The sequence below is a fragment of the Phalangium opilio genome, unplaced genomic scaffold (genome assembly GCF_054372755.1).
Source record: "Phalangium opilio isolate 3A_F unplaced genomic scaffold, DU_Popi_V2 ptg000077l_1, whole genome shotgun sequence".
Taxonomy (NCBI): domain Eukaryota; kingdom Metazoa; phylum Arthropoda; class Arachnida; order Opiliones; family Phalangiidae; genus Phalangium; species Phalangium opilio.
In genome coordinates this window covers 44233-58380 of record NW_028324185.1, presented here as the reverse complement: position 1 = coordinate 58380, position 14148 = coordinate 44233, and the positions used below count along the sequence as shown (strand labels likewise).

Below are 14148 nucleotides of genomic sequence, written 5' to 3'. Positions count from 1 at the left end.
AATTCCCTTATGGGACGATAGTGACGATTTGGGTTAGGCCTACATAACTCCCCTCGCTATCGGACATTAGGGACTTGTAACGCGAATCCCCCTTCACGACCGGCCACATAGTTTTCCCCGGGGCGATCCGTTACAACTGCATTTTTCTTTTTAATTTTACCAATTGCAACTAATTTAGTCTTTATGTCTAAACATAAAACAGAATTAATTGGGCTTGTAAAATAGTCTAGTTGTGAAAAAAGTCTCAATTCATAGCCAAAAGGCAAAGTACCAATAATCAAACTCGCGAGCAATATCAGCGTGTTTGTCCCTCAGATAAGCTATCAATCCTTGATTACGATCTGTGACAATTTTTCCGTTGACAATCATCATGTTTGAGAAAAATTTCAAACTCTCTATTTCCATTTCGTTAGGAAAAACCAGGGACCCTATTCTCTAACTACATTTGGATCGTTCCTAATCCAAATGATTTGGATTTGACATCGATTCATCCCCAAATGACTCTAATCGGTATTCTGTAACTCCGAATCCCCTTTTCATTTGGTTCAAACCCTATCCAAACATTTGGGCAGCCAATTGGCCGGCCAATCGTCATTTGGATAGCTCTTTTCGCCTTTTTCATCCCGTTTGTGGCTGCCATTTTTTTTAAGGGGAAAAAAATTGAGAGTGGGTCCTTTTTCGTTGTCATTTTCATATTTTTTGAGGATTTGCTCATGGATGGATTTTAAATGTAATATAAAGTAGGTTTCAACCTTTAATTTAAGCCTAATTTCATAATTTTCCACCTTTTTATTGTCCCACAATCTATTTTTAAACTTGGCACTTTTTTTTTGGCTTACCGTTGATTTTTGGCATTTAATTTTTTTGCTTCTCGTTTTAAGCCCCGTTACTTGTCCATCTCGTAGCGTCATATTTTTAAAGTTTAGAATTTAAAATGAGTGCTTTGTTTTCTTAAATTATACTTAATTGGATAAAATTTCAATATTATAATTGCGTAAAACGTCGGTATTTACGAATTCAATGTTTTTTGTAGAAGGGACGCGCCTTGCATTTGAATTTCGTTCCCTCGAAATTACCCCATTTAACCGGCCACTTGTTTTTCCTTTACCGCTCTCAATTTTATTCGGTCGTGGCTCGCGCGGCTCCCCGAAAACAGCCATAGTGTGATGTTATAAACTAAAAATGTATGCGGTCAATGTGCTGTTTTTGCATTTTTATGCTTCTACTCGTAGTGCGCGTCGAGGTTTTCGACTCCAACGCGTTTTGAGAAATAACAAGACGGCCCAAGGGCTCGTAATAGTAGCCATATCGTAGGAGTGAATAGCCCCTCTATACCTACCCCCAATGAGTGGATAACCCCTCTATACCTTACCCTAATGAGTGAATAGCGCTATCTTTTTCTATGCTTAATTGATTTACCGTGCATAAAATCAGAGTTAATAGCCCCTCGATTCCCCACTCTAAACAGTGATTAAATTATAACCGTATAAATTTACTGATGCTGTAATTCTAATATTCCGGCGAATCGAAGAACAGATAGTTTTTAGTGATAATCCCCTCGATGAGTTTACAACATAGACTTATGCCGATGCACACTTATCGCATCTTATAAATTTCTAACAAGGACTTATGCCCAGAAACTTTTGAAAGAGAAAGTTTAGTTTTAGTGATTACGCATTTTAGTGATTATCCCCTCGAATTACCTTTAGCAATGCTAAAATGATCAAACGCATAACGCTCATTTAACACTATGTTAGCTCTATCTAAACCCACATTTGAATTAACCGCCAAAACGTTCCAGTCAAACATAACATAGAATCATAGATGACGATAGCTACGGAACGAGAACGAAACACATGAGGAGCGCGGTAGAAAACGGGGAAAATCTTTATCTATTTAATTAACACTTAAATAAAAAGAAAATAAATATAAAAACCCCAAACATACAAATTCATAAGTATTGAGCCTTCGTCAGATTATCACGTATTAATGATATTATAACTTCACCCTCGGATACCCTGTGACAAGGAGATTGTTTTAAAGTTAATATTTCTCGATTTTGGAGGTAGATACTGTCTAGTCATACTTGAAGTAACGAATTAATCTTATAAAAAGACTAACATCATGAGCCCATATCGTAAAATAACCGATGTTGATATCAAAGCTTAACTAAAATACTAATACCAATTATGTTAACTCAATGAATCTTTAATATCAACATCACCAATTATCTACTGAATGAGATATCTACTTATATTCAAATTTCTCTCGCAACATATTTCTTTCATATTCGTGATTATTGTTAAGTTAGCTTCAAGCAAGTTTTAAATTCTTTGACTAAATTCAGAAGTACACGTTGCTCTTTCTGGAGAGAAGAAAGTCTTGGGTACAGTATTATTAAGAGTTTGAATAACATACTAACATACTTTACAAGTTTCACAAATGGTAAGTAAATGAACTATCTGAGCGCGATAGATCACATGATATATTTCATTGAAAATTTTAGTATGATAGTTCAATTTTGTGCATTCGTTACCCAAGTTTATCTAATAGCAGCCCTAATGACAGTTAATTTGCTACTTAATTCACTTACAACCATTTTAAGAATATACAAATTAGAAAGGCTAATCGCGTAGGTTTAAAGCATTATTGTAATAATTAATTGTAGTTAAAAATAAACTATACTTCGTTTTACACAGAGTCGTAGGAAAATATAGTAAATGGGTATTCTTGACGGAGAAAAATAGCAATGGATCAAAGCTTCAAGCTGTGAAAGTTCAAATCAAAGTTTACGGTTTCTCGAATACATGCGCATTCGATGCCATGATACAGTTATTATGCTCTACCTACTGTGATAGTGACAATTTTAAGAAGATATCAGACGATATGGGCATTTCAATTCCAATATGTGTTTTGCCTAAATCAATTGTCGTCTCGGGAGTTAGTGCCAAAACATACCACGATAGAGGACTTATTCTTAATAATCACTTCGAGCGAATTGAATTTCCAGAGAATGTTTGTTCATATAATTGTAAAAGATCCAATGCGGTTCTGGTCAAAAACGTTTTCCTCAAATTCCTTTGTTATCGGAGACAAGTTTATGTCACAGTGAAAATTGTTCAAGCGCTATAAAAATTAGCAAAAGAGAAATAATTGCTATGGAATGCCCGCCTAACGAGATAAGCAGCCTCTTTTAACTGCTCCCAGAAATAATTTCAACTCAGAAGGAAACTTGCCAAGTTTGTAAAATGGAGAGAATGATTTCCATGGCCTAATATTTGTAGAGCCAACTAACTTCACCTAAAGACTTGATTATGAAGATTCCTATATAGAGAAACTTCAAGGTATACCTATATGTGTATTTCAGGATGTGAATTTCAAACTACGCGGGGCTATTGGGTACAAAAGTACAAATAACCCAACTTCAGTTGGCCATTACGTTGCATACGGAACAGGGATGATATAAAAAAGGGGATAATGAAAAATTTATGATGACTTAAAGAACAAAATCGCTGATTGCACGGAAAAAGAAAGTGTATGCACACATATCATTTGTTATTCATTTTTATTATAATATTGTAATCAATTAAAGTACATTAAATAATGTATAATTAATAACTGCGATTTAAGTATTTAATAATGAATTAACAGTGAGAGTAAAGAAACGGAGGAGCATATTGGTGCACATAGAATATGACATTATTTTTCTTTTGCGGATACCTGGGGGTTGTTATTTTGCACCCCAAATACTTTGATTAACTAGAGGCGAACCGTAGTGGTTCAAGCTACGTTTAGGGCGGTGCATGATGGTGCAATTGATCCATGTATGTTTGGTGGCGATTGCAGTATTTAGTAATAAATTAATAGTGAGAAAAATAAAAATGTCTGTGCATATTGGTGCAAGGATGGTGCACATAGAATATGACATTATTTTTCCATTTCGGATACAAAATCTTTAATTAAGTAGAGGCGAACCGTAGTGGTGCAAGCTAAGTTAAGGGTGGTGCATGATGGTGCATGCTTGGTGCCATTGATCCATGTATGTTTGGTGGCGATTTGAGCACCTGAGGGCCAAGTTAATGTACGTAAAACGTTGCTGCAATGAAGGTCTTTATGTAGTGTTACAGTTTAATCAGTCTTTGTTGGTGCTCGTTTTGGATTTATCTTTCTTCCATTTTTTTTCTTTGATTTAGGCTGAATTCCGAAAAGCATGCACCAAACAGTTTGACCTTCTGATGAACGCTTCCCTTTCTTTTCATTTCGCCGCCTGTTCGTTCCTCGAATTAAATCAACGAATTTTGCATGTACTAATTCTCTTTGAAAAAGTAACCTAAATTCTTCAAGATGGGCAAAGGTGAATTTATTTATTACAACTTCTGGAATTTCTCGAACTGCTTCATGAAATTGATCATTCAAGTCTACAATACCTGCATGACTAGTTGTTTCCTCTAAAAGTAAGATAGTTTTAACTAACTGGATAGCAATAAAAGCAATCTTTAATCGGAGAAATACTTACTGATTGTTTTCATCGGATTAGATCCAATAGACCAAAATTCGTACTGATGAACGACAATCTTGCAAATGTTCGCAGCATAGGGTATTAGTGTAGCGTGTGCAATAAATAACCCGCCTTTATTAATCTTTTTAATAACAGCAGGAAGGTCTTTATGAAGCTCTTCCTTATCGATAGTGCTATTTTGTAATTAATGTATTATTGCGCTCTTTGCTTATCTGTAAACTGATTTTTACCCTTCTTGATTTTTCCCAGAGAACTCAAGACTTTTTTTATTTATTGACCACATTACCCCCATTACTCCACCAACAATTTGATTTAAAAAACATAAACGATCAGTTTTGAGGTGCCTGAGTTTACATTGCTTAGCTTTTTGGCTCCGGTCTTTTATGAAGTGTGAAACTAGTTTCCCCTGCAATTTCTGCGTTTTCATCACCATCCTGGAAACCTTTGCCTAATCATCAATTAAGCGAAAACCAATCCACTGTATTACATTGGAGAGTTCAGTATTAAAAGTTAGTTGACAAATCCACCTATTCCAGGCAAAAGAAATGCAGAATAACCACCACTATCTTCTTCATGTTTTGACTTAAAGGGGCTAACCGGACCTTTGCCGGATCTACTTTTTCTCCGTGTTGTAACACAAAATTTCTAGGGTAGTAAATTGGCGTACGGTAGCGCCATCTAGTCAAAATATTTCACTTTTTACTCAAGTTCAACTCAGTTCAGTTTCAGAAAAAGAAACTAATAACAAAGATCTTCAAAATCCAAAGAATATTATAAGGATAAGCGAAGTATTTCATATTGTCTTTGTGAAAAACAAGTAAAAGCGCTAACTTATAAATTGGAGTGCATAGAAAAACCTTTGTTTTTCCAATTTAACGATTATAATTTTTAATACCATTATGCCTTGCACGTGTAAGACAAATTGTTTAAGTGCAAAAAATCGCAATGTATGCCAATGTAGAGATGGTAATCGGAAGTGCACATCCATGTGCCAATGTTGAGAGACTATAGACTGTGCCAATGGAAAGGTCTTAGTAGAACTCAAAGAAATTAAAAAAAGAGCCCAGTCTGTTGCCAAAACGCGCAGCTGGGCAGTAGCAAATTGCGAGGTATTTTCTTTTCTTCAGTGAATAATGCTAACTAAAATGTTTTATAACCTAAATTTTCAGGCAAGCTCAGATTCCAACACTGGCGTAACAATCGAAAAGGAAAGAATAGTCCAAGTAAAGTATTTGACACTGGCGCAATGTCCCACAATTTTAAAAAAAACATTCAAAAACAAGATCCAAACACTGATCTCACGGAATATTTAAAATCGCCGAAGGAAAAAAACAAACAAACTAATGATGTCCAAGATATTACTGAACATCAATCAGACGAAATTTTACGTAACGTTGAGGGAAATAAGGTGGATCCACCTTCTTCTCCTCCTGAAGGAGAAACAGTGCCTCGCTTTTGCCACTGTGACAATTGCCGTGAAATGAACACTGTGGCTGAAAATAAATGCTGCAAAAGAGAGAGGAACGAAGAAAACAATCCCTGCATTACAGCAGATGAAAACTTCGCAAACGTTATTTTGAATCGGGAAGTGTTGCAAATCCAAATGCAAATTTATCAATTTTTTGTGCATTTTGAAGTGGTGCAAGGGGATATAAACAGGCCGTTCCGCTATTCTGCTTACAGACAGTTTGTTTTTTGGCAGTGGGGCCGATTAGGACAGGGCAATCGCCGAGTCATCCCATCTTGCACTGTTTTAGAGATAGGGGAAACATTCCCACTTCCCAATAGGGATTATACTGGATTTAACCCAGATAGAATTTTTTAAAAACATAAAACCATGCAAATTGTTGATATTTAATGTATTAATTTCAATTTACACTGCATAAGGCGTATTAGTGTTATACGGGTGCATTACACGACATACCACAGCGATACATATTATTCATGTAGCACTGTTCTTCAGCTATAGTAAATTGCTTTAAATATTGGATAAAAAACCTTGAAAATATATTCTCTTACCTTTTTAGTGAGACATTTTCATCTCGAAATTATTATTCCTATTGAGAAAAATGGATTAGCTATTGAACAAAAATTCTAAATCCTAGATTAGAACTATTTCAATTTGCAGGGGAAGGGATATCATTAGCTACGGCCCAAGTGCAATTTTGTCAGGGAAATTAAGCGACCCGAAGAGAAGGTGAAAATGGGCACTCTTTAATGGTAGGCAAACCCCTTCAACTGAAATAGCTCTATAGAATATATTTTTACAATAACAAAAAAAACGGAGAGTTATCTCTTATGAATCCTTTTTCTATAAGAAATTACCGAAGCCCCCGAATTTTCAGTATTTTTCCCTAGCTGCTACTAGCTCTGCTCTAGGGGGCAAGGGGTCAAGGCCAAATTTTTACGTTTTGTTGTTACATAAGAATCTTAGAAAAAATTCGTTTAGACTCCGAACAACCTCACCTGACAATGTCAGGTGCAACAATTTCTTCGAGTGTTGGGCCCTCGTAGGTATTTTCACTGGAACAACAGTCTATTTTGACGTGGCTTTGGAATATTTTGCTTTCATCCTGAAAACAGTTGTGAGGATTTCCATTAACAATTATCTAATTTATTACTTCTTCATGTGTTACATACCGGTGCTTCCCTGTTTTGTCCAATGCAACCGGGCGATTAAGATTACTTTTGTGGTCCAAAAATGGCAAGGATATTTCTTGCTATACAGCCTTTCCACCTAAATTACATTCCCTGTCTCAGATGATTATTGGACCAAGACCGAAAAAACCAATGATATGAGTGAGGTTTATCAATTGACTGAAGTTTCAATATTGAAATTTTTCTTTAAGTATTTTTAGTAGTTTAATCCTTAATCACTATTTAATTCAATCAACTAATTTTACTCTTAATCGATCTATTCCCTCTAAATTTATTCAAAAAATTGCATTTATCCGCTTTTTCAAGAACAATTCCATTTTCCGAAAATATTTTATCATGAAAATAATTATTTTGAAGGAAGTACGTTTAGAGGGATCAGTAATTAATATTTGAAATATTCTACTGAATTTCTAAGAAAAGCACCCATAAACTGCAAGCACGGATGATTGCAAAATTTTATATTATAACTCGTTTAGAGTGAAGTGATTTATGTAATTCCACTGAAAAGAATATAAAATGACATTGTACAGTACTGAGAAATTTTTCTTTTTATGGAATCTTTACACTAACCTTTGGTTATTTTTATGCTTACATAATATTTTTCCAGTCCATGAAAGGAGAGCTACCTACTAAAAGCAACCACATGGTACAAAAGTAGTTCCGTTTCCTTTGGTAAACGACATTATTTTATTAGTCCGAGCAAAATAAATTACTCTTAATCATACTTTATCGATTATCAGTCTTCTCAACAAATTGTAACCGTTGAAAAAACATTTTTTGGTGCAAACTTAAATTTCTCAAGCCACTAACATTTAAACCAAAGTCCGTCAAGGTGCTTACAAATTAAGGAACATCGATACGAAATCCCTTCAAAATAATTAATTTCATGATAAAATGTTTTCGGAAAATGGAATTGTTCTTGAAAAAGCGGAGATATGCAATTTTTTGAATAAATTTAGAGGAAAAAGATCGATTAAGAGTAAAATCAGTTGATTGAATTAAATAGTGATTAAGGATTAAACTACTAAAAATTCTTAAAGAAAAATTTCAATATATGAAACTTCAGTCAATTGATAAACCTCACTCATATCGTTGGTTTTTTGGTCTTGGTCCAAACAAAGACGTTTTTGTATAATATCTGTCACTTCAGTCTTAAGGCAGTAGTCAACTCTTAACAGGCTGAAAATGTCATTTCCCGTCCCTATTACCTAAGGAACCAATAATGCTATTAGTTAGCGGTTTTGAATAAAATATAAATCGAAATCATCTTTGGTTTGTCATACATTATTGATAATGATGACACGAGATATTAGTGAGTATTAAGGTGCCTTCAGAGAGAAAAAAAGTAAAATGACTGTTTTTGCCATCCAGCAAAAACCCGCCTTTCAGTTGAAGGTGATTATACACCGACATGAAATTTTTAGCATTAAAATAACAAATATCCGCCTATAATTTGATATATTTTTGGTTTTCATAGTTTAAATTTTCTTGGTTTTATTTAAATTTTAAAATTGCCATTTTAAAGTTGAGGGGGTCTCAGTTAGAGGAGTTCATACTCTTCCCAAATGAAACGTTTCCATTGCAACAGGCATATAATTTACGAGCACAGGATAGGCTATCCATTGATCTATGTAAAAACTAAATCGGCCTTACCATTAAAATAACAATTTGTCTTAATCGATTTACTCAAAATATCTGATTCAGTATTTTTAAGATTAAAGCTAGAGCTTTTATCACACAATAAAAAAAAATACATCATTGGATGGATCGTGATTTACCGATAATTTTAAGCTCTCTTTTGTAATTTTGACATAAAAAATCATTGATCTGAACTCCTTCATTGATTTCTCGTAATACATTTCAGTGCTAAAACTTTAGGCAACTAGTTCGTAAATTTTCCGTAGATGTCAGGATATAAGTAGTGACTTTTTTCAAGGGGGGTAACAAGAGGGGTCCGTAGTCTACAGACTGAAAGACGTTTACCAATTAAGGGATGTCGGCATCATGTCGCACGCACCGGCGCCTTAACCCACAGTACCCACCCCTAACAGTAAACCACCCAAACTTTCGGGTCAGGTGGAAGAGAAAAAGACATACAAAGCACTTACCGGGAAGGGGGGGGAGAAAGAGACGAATTTTGAAAGACCCTATGCACAATTATTGAAGAATAGGCGATATCTTCTTCTTCTATTTCCCGTCCCACTTTTGCAAGTAGAACAAGAAAAGGCTTATACAATATCACTTGTCATTTCTGAAAAGTGTAAAAACGGAGCTCCTTTCCTAAAATTTTCCTACTTTTCCTAAAAACAAATGGCAAGAAAAAACGGAATTGTAATGAACAGTCGGAGCAAACGGGCTCAAGAAATTAAATCATTCCATCGAGATAAACGGGAAAAATTATTAATACAAACATCAGAGGTGGGTGATTGTACTGAACTTATAAACTTACAAGTCCCAACCAACCATGTGAAAGAAATGTTTACACTGTAAAAAATTGTGGTGTGTAAATAGTGCCATAATGGTGTTAGAACAATGTGCACTATTTGTACACCTTGACAAGGTGCTGAAATAGTACGAAAATAGTTCGGTATTTTAAAAACACCATTAGCTTAAACGAATGGTGTAGAAATGGGTTTATAAAACATAATTCTTTAAAAGGTGTGCAAATGATACCTTAATTAAATAAAATAACCCTATCGAATACCCCATTAAATGGTGCTCAAATGGCATAGAATTAGTGCGATATTTTTTAAACACCATTCATTAAAAGGCGCACAAATGATACCCAAACGATATAAAATAACACCTTCGCAAGGCCCATATAAAAGTGTTCAAATAATGTGAAAATATAGTAAGGATTTCCCACGTCTATCCGATTTTCTGAAGGCCATTCAAATCAACATGTGAACACAAAATAAGATTTTATGGATCGCGGGGGGGGAGGTGTTAGCTCTAGAATAGAGGCTCATTGGAAAAAAGTCTAGTTATTGAAATGCCCTAAAATAGGTTGGCGCCCCATACTAATAGTAATATATAAAGCACTTTACCCCGGGTGCGCGAACTTAGACGCGGGAAGGAGTAATGCCGACCATCTCTGCTTTCTCCCCTATCCCACTTTAGAAAGTCGAGCAAGAAAACAAACAGATACTATCGCTACAGGCGATTACAAAAAGTACGTTTCACCAGGTTGGGGGCGCGGATGTGAAGAAAGCCCGCGACTAAATTTTTGGTATAGGGAACTTTCTCTTTTGATCGATTTCAGGGGTGGGGTCGGGCTTACTGATAATTCAAAGGATCCCCACGAATTTCCTTTCTATACGTTCCAACAACTTCGGGTGTCAGAACCCAGGAGCGTCGATGTTATAAACATAGGTTTTTCCTTCGCTGTAAAGAGCTCTGGTGGTCTCAACTTTAGTGGGACAAATTATAAAATCGTCAAACGTTTTGCCAAAACGGACCACTATTGCTATTTTTGAGCCCCTAGCGGAAAAATTTGTAAACTTTTTTCTCTGAAGGCACCTTAAAGAATTTTTAGCTTTCCGATGCTTTTGAAATGAAAGCAATGTCTTTTTACTGTTTTCCTACTACAAATTTGTCATAGCGTTGGTGTTGGGTAAAAAACTGAAGTACAGTCAAAACAAAACTGGAGACTTCAGTTACGGTTTTACTATCCATTAAAAGCACTCAAAACCTTTTAAAACCCATGATTATTAAAATTATATTAAAAATCTAATGATATTACTAACTTCGAAGACATAACACTGAAAAGAAAATCGTACAACGAAAGCTTACGATGAGAGAGAGAGAGAGAGAGAGAGAGAGAGAGAGAGGGAAAACGAAAGCGTGCGGAGGGAGTGAGATCGCTAGCGTACGCGATGGCGATACGAAGAGAGAGGGAACCCCAGATCGGAGGGAAACGGAGCTCCGCTGCCTGCCTGGTATATTAGTGAGAGGGAGAAGGAGGAGAGGGGGAATCCCGCTCGGAGAGGAGAGAGAGAGGAAAGAAAGTTAGTTTCAATCTCGCGGGCATTTTTGAGTGAAAGAAACAAGTTGATAATTTTCGTACACTTCTGCACTTTGTGCGCGTGATACATCAGAGATTATGCTGGATGGTTAGGTTAGGTTTCGTAAAATAGAGGGAACAGTTTACGGTCATAGTGATTTCTGGTTTAGGGGATCCAGGATTTTGTTTTAGATACATTATTTGATTCGTATGGTTTTTAAAAATTATTCTTTAGTGGGGTGCACAATTTAGTTTCATTAATATTATTTGAAATATGACGTTATTAGAAATTAAGGGCATACACGATTGTGTTTCAGACATATTTTTAGTTGTACGATTTATTGGAGATCAACTATACGGGGGGTCACGTGAGGCGTGTAAAATTAGTATTAAGGCCCAGCCCTTGGGCCATCTTGTTGTATGCATATACATGTATAGAAAGCCTTCTCTCACTGAGGGGTGATTCGATACGGTGGGGTTCCTTTCTAAATTACATAGACATCAGGTTCACGTTCAATAGACCCGTAAGTTGATGGATTTATTTTTTTTTTGGCAAAGAAAAACTGAAATTGGTTACTGCGAGGGTTTATTTCTGATTATGTTGATTTTATACGATTTACGTAAAGAGAAAAAATGTAAACTAAACTAGAAATGGCACCTTATAGTGTCGTGGTCACTGTATTTTGCGTGTATTGAATTGGGCATGGATTTCTCAAGTTTATGTGGCACTTTTCGTAACTGTATAGTGTATGCGAGCCAATGTATAGAGTAGAGAGAGGATTAGACGGTGTATCCCTCCCTCTAAGCGCGCTTTTGTAAGAGGGGATACAGTACGTGCCTGGTAGGGGGATGACACTGAGCTAAGAGATAGAAGGGTATGACGTTTGCATACGTAGAACTGACATTACTCTATGAGTAATGCCACTAAGTAAGCAATCGTCACACCCTTTTATCTCTTAGCTCAGTGTAATCCCCCTACTGGGCGCGCAAAGTAGTCCCTGATACAAGAGCGCGACCAGAGGGAGGGATACACCGTCTACACCCCCTCTACCAGTAGTCCGTTACTAGTCTATAGCCTTAGATCGTTGTTGGGTGATGTACAACCTTAGCACATTGGAAGCACACGGACTAATGCAAAAGATTATTGCCTTGTTTGAGAATAATAAAATAAAGGGGCTAGATAAAATTCATCCCCTCTCACCTTTAGAGAAAACGATGTATAGACATGGAGACCGGGGAGTTCTCACTAGCGAGCATATATCATTATTATTAAATTGGGCATGAAATTGTTTTTCACCATCAGCTATCAGCTTCATTTTTTGAAGCCAGCTGTTGATGTTTTCTGGGAGAGGACGCAAAAAGAAACTTTCGAAGAATTGTCGGGAAAAGAACTTGTAGTAGCTGGAGATGGAAGGATGGACAGTCCAGGGCATTCCGCCATGTTTTGCACTTACACTTTGGCAGATACTGAATCAAAGAAAATCTTAACTATATCCAACAAAGACACGCTGAAGGGAAAAGCCCGAACATGGAGCTCCTGGCTTTCAAAGGTGCTTCCAAAGAGGTTCTGGAGCTTGGCGCCCAACACAATGTCAAAGTGCTGGAAGTCGTCACAGATGCTCATTCTTCAATTTCAGCTGAGCTAAGTTAGTTTGAAGCACGACATTAACATTTGGCGATTTTAGAATGCATGGTATATTTATGAAAAAAAAATTCGTAGGGAAGGAGGATTCTTGTTTGCCAGGTGTAAAACACTCGTGGGACACGTGGCATGGTGGCAAAATAATTTTAAAGAGATTGAACGAAGTAAATATGATTCCATTTTTAAATCTCTTGTCACACCCTTTATCAAGTGAATGAAACAGAACGTGTTTCATGTAGATTGGACTGAAATCTAAAGAACATAGAGATTTATGTCACTGGGCTCCTCTACTACGTAATCATTTCTGGTGGTGCTCCAAAAATTGTCACGGACAGGTCTTCACTATGAAGGTATTGTGCTATGATTACCTTGAATGAATCTTGAAGAACAGGTGGTCAATTGAAATCCAAATATTTATAGAGTTTGTGGTTGACTTGTCTCCACCATGTTATCAACGAGCATGAGTGGCACTTGGAGATAGGCATGTTCAATCATTGCGACCATGAACCTTTAACTGAAGAGCTTATAGACAAGATGGACAGCCAAAGTAAAATTTCATTAATATACTTATTATAGCCTATGTGTTTGTGAAATAAGCATAACGGTCATAAATGTGTGGATTCCAGAGATACACGTGCCTACAGTAAACGAACGAAGGCGTGGTACATTGTGCCAATATATGAGAAGAAAAAGTATTCTTATATTCCGGAATTAATGCGGATCATTTTCGAACAGAGGGAAAACTTCAAGGTAAAAATAAAATCGGCTCTTTTTCAGCTATAAATTTATTATGATTTCTGGGGGTCATTGAAACAAAAAGTACCACTGGATGCTGATCACCCGTTAAGGATTGCCAAAACCAGAGGAATGGTAGAAGCCCCTTCAAAGGAGGAATTAAGAGAGAAACAGATATCTCGATTTTAAATAATACGTAATAACTAAATTTCTTGGGAAATGACCGCAAAGCGACCCCCCACCACCCTAAGTCATAGGAAGGGAAATTTGCGGTCATCGTGCACTGTCAGTCCTTGAAGGGAAATGAAATCACTTTTCTAATGTCAAAAATAAACTTCAGCAATCCACGAAATAAGAGGTTTCGACAGTTGGAATGCTGAGGAATCAACGCTTATTAGGCTTGGGATCCTAGACATAAGAGACCCAACAAAGGCTTGGGATCTTAGACATAAGAGACCCAACAAAGGCTTGGGATCCTAGACATAAGATACCCAAGAAAGGCTTGGGATCCTACACATAAGACACCTGAAAAATCCATCACCACCCTCTTCTTTGGACCAACGTTAGTCGTCCTCATCACCAATGGGTAGG

General features: G+C 36.4%; 1 protein-coding gene across 1 annotated transcript; it reads left to right on the top strand.

Moving 5' to 3' along the window:
* The first annotated feature begins 12688 nt into the window (after positions 1 to 12688).
* Positions 12689 to 13467, top strand: LOC149656061 (uncharacterized). Its single transcript, XM_089844773.1, has 4 exons — positions 12689 to 12826; positions 12901 to 12986; positions 13062 to 13172; positions 13243 to 13467. The coding sequence occupies exons 1-4, from the start codon at positions 12709 to 12711 to the stop codon at positions 13396 to 13398; spliced, it is 471 nt and encodes a 156-aa protein (XP_089700899.1). The 5' UTR covers positions 12689 to 12708; the 3' UTR covers positions 13399 to 13467.
* Positions 13468 to 14148: the final 681 nt, after the last annotated feature.

Excerpts from the sequence above, each read along its gene's own strand:
- LOC149656061 (XM_089844773.1), top strand. The coding sequence starts at position 12,709 with ATGGAGCTCCTGGCTTTCAAAGGTGCTTCCAAAGAGGTTCTGGAGCTT. Across the intron at positions 12,987-13,061 it reads TTTTAAAGAGATTGAACGAA|ATTGGACTGAAATCTAAAGA; the intron begins GTAAATATGATT and ends TGTTTCATGTAG. Across the intron at positions 13,173-13,242 it reads GACAGGTCTTCACTATGAAG|AGTTTGTGGTTGACTTGTCT; the intron begins GTATTGTGCTAT and ends AAATATTTATAG.